Source organism: Pteropus vampyrus, unplaced genomic scaffold, assembly GCF_000151845.1.
Source record: "Pteropus vampyrus isolate Shadow unplaced genomic scaffold, Pvam_2.0 Scaffold8, whole genome shotgun sequence".
In the NCBI taxonomy this organism is placed as follows: domain Eukaryota; kingdom Metazoa; phylum Chordata; class Mammalia; order Chiroptera; family Pteropodidae; genus Pteropus; species Pteropus vampyrus.
This window is the reverse complement of record NW_011888789.1, coordinates 14,537,651-14,542,645: the sequence shown is the minus strand read 5'-3', so window position 1 is coordinate 14,542,645 and position 4,995 is coordinate 14,537,651. Positions and strand designations below refer to the sequence as shown.

At 38.4% G+C, this 4,995-nt stretch overlaps 1 protein-coding gene across 1 annotated transcript; it reads right to left on the bottom strand.

Annotated features, from left to right (window-relative positions):
- Positions 1 to 3,906: 3,906 nt before the first annotated feature.
- On the bottom strand, positions 3,907 to 4,476 carry MBD3L1 (methyl-CpG binding domain protein 3 like 1). The gene has a single exon (XM_011373473.1). It carries the CDS (start codon positions 4,474 to 4,476, stop codon positions 3,907 to 3,909), a length of 570 nt encoding a protein of 189 aa, XP_011371775.1.
- Positions 4,477 to 4,995: the final 519 nt, after the last annotated feature.

Genomic DNA, 4,995 nt, shown 5'->3' with positions numbered 1-4,995 from the left:
CAGCATCTGGCTTTGGCGTGCTCTGTATCTCTTTCTGAGAAGCCCCAAGCCTGGCACTAGTGGCAGTTTGCCTTGGTTCACAGCTTGGCCTCTTAAGGCACCTCTAATCCCAGAATGGGTGGTGGCCATCTGCAGATCATTTGTTGACTCTTGCCAGATGGTAGACAGGGCACAGGCTGCAGTTGAACTTGGCCTTTGGCAGGGACCTTTTCAGAGGGCACTGGGGCCAGCATGCCTGGTGGCTAGATTCAGAGAGAGCTTAAGTACTACCTGGGCTGTATCCAAGGACAACACGCCAGAGCCCTGCTAAAGAGAATTCTGCTCCATAAGGTCAGCCCCTCACTGACCAGTTCTCACAACCAATCCGCCATGGGTAAATCCCTCCCACTGATGTGCAAACAGTAACAAAGGCTCAACTATAATAGGAGGGCACATGCAACTCACACAAGAGACACATTTGGAGCACCCGGCTCAGGTGACCAGGGGAGATTGTGTCACTGGGCCTCACAGGACACTTACTAAATAAGAAAACTCTACTAAGACCAGGTGACAGCTGTTCTATCTAATACATAGAAACAAACACAGGGAGGTGGTCAAAACTGGGAGACAAAAAAACATGTCCCAAATGAAAGAACAGAACAAAGCTCTAGAAAAGGAACTCAACAAAATGGAGATGAACAATCTACAAGATGCAGAATTCAAAACACAGGTTATAAGGATGCTCAATAAACTTAGAGGAAGAATAGATGAATTCAGTGAGAACAAAGAGATAGAAACCATAAAAAAGAACCAGTCAGAAATAAAGAATGCAATAATTGAAATGAAGAATACATTAGAGGGAATCAACAATAGATTATGTGAAGCAGAGAATCAAATCAGTGTTTTAGAAATAAGGTAGCAGAAAATACCTAATCAGAACAGCAAAAAGAAAAAAGAATCCAAAAAAATCAGGATAGCTTAAGGGGCATCTAGGACAACATCGAGCCAAACAACATTCGCATCATAGGTGTACCAGAAAGAGAAGAGAGAGAGCAAGGACTTTAAAACCTATTTGAAGAAATAATGACAGAAAACTTCCCTATTATGGTGAAGAAAACAGACATACAAGCCCAGGAAGCACAGAGAATCCCAAGCAAGATGAACCCATAGAGGCCCACACCAAGACACATCGTAATTAAAACACCAAAGGTTAATGACAAAGAGAGAATCTTAAAAGCAGCAAGAAAAAAGCAGTTAGTTACCTACAAGGGAGCTCCCATAAGACTGTCAGCTGATTTCTTTACAGAAACTTTGCTGGCCAGAAGGGATTGACAGGAAATAGCCAAAGTGCTGAAAACCAAGGACCTACAGCCGAAATTATTCTAACCAGTTAAGCTATCATTTAGAATCAAAGGACAGACAAACAGCTTCTCAGACAAGAAAAGGCTAAAGGAGTTTATCATTACCAAGCCAGTATTACAGGAAATGTTAGAGGGACTTCTTTCAGAAGAAGAAAAAAATATATCAAAAATATGAATAATGTAAATAACTACATATCTATCAACAATTACTTTAAATGTAAATGGATTAAATGCTCCAATCAAAAGATAGGGTAGCTGAATGGATAAGCAAACAAGACCTTTACATATGCTGACTACAAGAGACTCACTTCAGATTGAAAGACACACACAGACTGAAAGTAAAGGAACAGAAAGATATTTCACAAAATTGAAAACAAATAAACATAAAAAACTAAGGTAACAATACTTAAATCAGATGAAATAGACTTTAAAACAAAGGCTATAACAAGAGGCAAAGAAAGACCCAGTAATTCTATTTCTGGGTATTTATCCAAAGAAACCCAAAACACTACTTTAATGGAACGTGTGAATCCGTATGTGCTTTGCACCTGACTGATCATCTCTGAGCATGCATGGACATAGTCCTCACCAACTAAAATATTGAATGTTTTCAGTCTGGGTGAAAAACAGACACTGCTCTGAGCTTATCCCCAGGCTTATCTCTGAGCTTATACCCGCCCCATGATTAGGAGCTAAAGGGTTACCACCTGCATTTTGAACATCATCCGTTGGAAACATCCTGTAAGAACAAGGGGGACTCCAAATGGGTCTGAGCCATTAGTCATCCTGCCTGGATTGGTTTCATGTACTTTTCCCTTGATATTAATCACAGGGCATAGTGACATTAAGAAATGTGGTAGTAAAGAATCTCTTGAATTCCAGACATGGTCTTTCTAACTTCCATTGCAGAGTAGGAGAAGGAAGCCTGAATCCCCAAGTAATACCAATGCTATAAATACAATGTCTCTTTTGGATATAAAGATGAATAAAACTCAGGGAAAAATATCTGAGGGAAAAACAGTTCAGTCTTTTTTTCACCTTTCTCTGCACTAAATCCTACTAGACAGTTCTAGCAGAGGCTCTCCAACAAGTAGCCCAAAGCATCTCAGGCATGAGACAGGTGTACTGTTCTGCTTTGGGTTTGAGGGAATAAATTGTATGATTTCTATACATTTTGCAAATGACCACAGATGAAGATATCAAAGGGCTAAGAACTAAAATTACGCTAATGCTTCCCATTCAAACATTTTTGGTGTGAGCTTCACATCCTCAGTCTTAAGCATTCTCCAAAAATATACTCTCTAAAGACTGTAAGAATGATAACAATAGCTACCATAATTGACTACTTAATATCTGCTAAGCAACATGATTGGCAAGCTCTGCATGCATTATCTCAGTTATATGCACTATCCTTGAGTGCTTTATTCATATTTTATAACTAAAGATATAGAGGCTCAGAAGTATTAAATAACTTAATGAGGAAGGAAAAAAAATTACTAAGAACCTACATTAAATACCTAACTATTGTCGAAGAAAGAGTTAAAGACATCTTTAGACAGAAAGACAGACTCAAAGTTTACCTCCCAGTAAAGGACCAGTAAAGAATAAATATCAGGAAGAAGAAATGTGAAATCAGAAAAACACAACAGGAAGAAAAAAATAGTGTATCTAAATTAGTATTAGTTTTAAAGCAAGACAAGAAAATACATTCTGACTAAAATTCCACATGATTACCACATGGGAGAACACAAAAGATCCAATTAAAAACAACTCTTTTTTACGTAAGATATAAATACCATAGATGCTCTGTTATTGTTTAATGCTTCGTTCTCAGAAACTGATAGATATGCTAGACAAAAGTAAGTAAAAACAAAGAGGATTTGATAATACGACACGCTTGATCAGGCAAATAGGCAAATCAATTCCAACAAGCAGTAACTTATTGTTAAATAGATGATGCTGAAAATGGTTTGTCTTGATATCATGATCCTCTGAATGGCATGTGAACCTTCATGAGTCATATTTCAAAACACATATAAATCTAAAAAAATGAAGGAAAGTATGGCATTTCATTATATGCAACTCTGAATTAACATGCAACAAAGAACAGAAAATAAAAGGCCTAGAAGTATATGTCTTATTTGAGAATATAGATATAAAAGCTATTTAATAAAATATTACTTTAGGGACTACTGGAATATTACACAAGAAGAATAATCCATTCTAACTAGGTAGGTCTGATTCTGTGACTGTGAGGTAAAACACTAAATAATTCCATGACTTTGATGACTCTCTGTTGACTTTAAAATACAAACAAATAACATACATATAAAGGAAAGTGCGAGTTCAACATGAAGAGGAAAGATCTCCTCACCTAAAACCAAATTTCTCACCTCAAAAAGATCACTGTCTATATATTCTGTCATGCAAAGACGTTTAATGAAGAAAAGCATTGGTATATTTTCAAGTTTCAAGAGCTCAAATCAAGAAAATATTATGGACACCACAGAGAGACACTGACAAAGTACAACGTACCATTTCATCTGCACCATCTTCTCTTTATTCCCTAGTGTTTTTCAGGATGTCCTTCTTGGCCCCTCACTTTCTCTGCCTCACTAGCAAGTTTGTCTGCAATCAATGCAATGGCCAGTCTCTCTCTTGCCATCTTCATTTTCTTTTCCTGTTTCCTGATATCTTTCTCAGTCACCAGAAATTGTTTGCAGAGGAGCTGTGGGATACCCAGACCAGCTCCTGGAATCATCTCTGCCAGTTGTGAGGACCCAGCAGGGGTGGGCATGGAGCCACCTGTGAAAACACCTGGCAGGGATTCACCTGTGCAACTAGGCACAAGTTTTTGCAAGGCTTTGGCAAGATCGAAAGGACTTAACAGTTGTCCTGTGCTACTGCAGGCCTGGAGTCCTTGCAGTCTCTTCTGCCAGCACACCTGTTGGGGCTTGTCCAAAGTTTCCTCCCAGTGATAGCATCTGACCTCATTGCCAGGGTGGGATGTGATTCTAGTAACTGGTCTCTTGAATATGTAACTGGACATCCTCAAAGGGATGGAGATGCTTAAACCCAGCTTTGGTTTAGATGGATTTACCCAATCATGATGCTTCCTCTGTGGAGTCTTGACCATTCTTTTACTTTTACTCTATAAAAATAAATCATGAAATTGAATCCAAATGATAAATAAAGCCTGCCTTCTTAGGACAATTACCTTGACTGTCTTGTACTTCCACCCTCTCTGTTTCTCTGGGGCTAGACCTGACCTGAATCCTGGGATATCATCAAGCCAATTTAGGTCAATGACAGAAAGCTCAAGATCAAAACACAGAACCCACTCCAGATAATTTTTCCTCCAAAATTTTGTAAGACCTTCTCCTTTAGAATATGATTTTATTCTCTTTTTGTCCTTGTCACTCTTAATTGTACAAGTCTTGGTACTCTCTCATGACGCACAGTCCCCAGTCTTTTTCTAAATCCCAAATCCTACCATTCTTCTGTGTTATGTGGTTAACCCACTGACCATTTGGTTTTTATAGCTTCTTTAGAGCTTAAATCAACAGTGATATTATCAACTGACCCACTCTTAGTGACTCACTGCAAATTCCCAGAAGTTTACATCAACTCAAATGGTTATGTTCAAAATAAATAA

Bases quoted from the DNA above. Each gene is read 5' to 3' on its own strand.
- MBD3L1 (XM_011373473.1), bottom strand. From the start codon at position 4,476: ATGGTCAAGACTCCACAGAGGAAGCATCATGATTGGGTAAATCCATCT.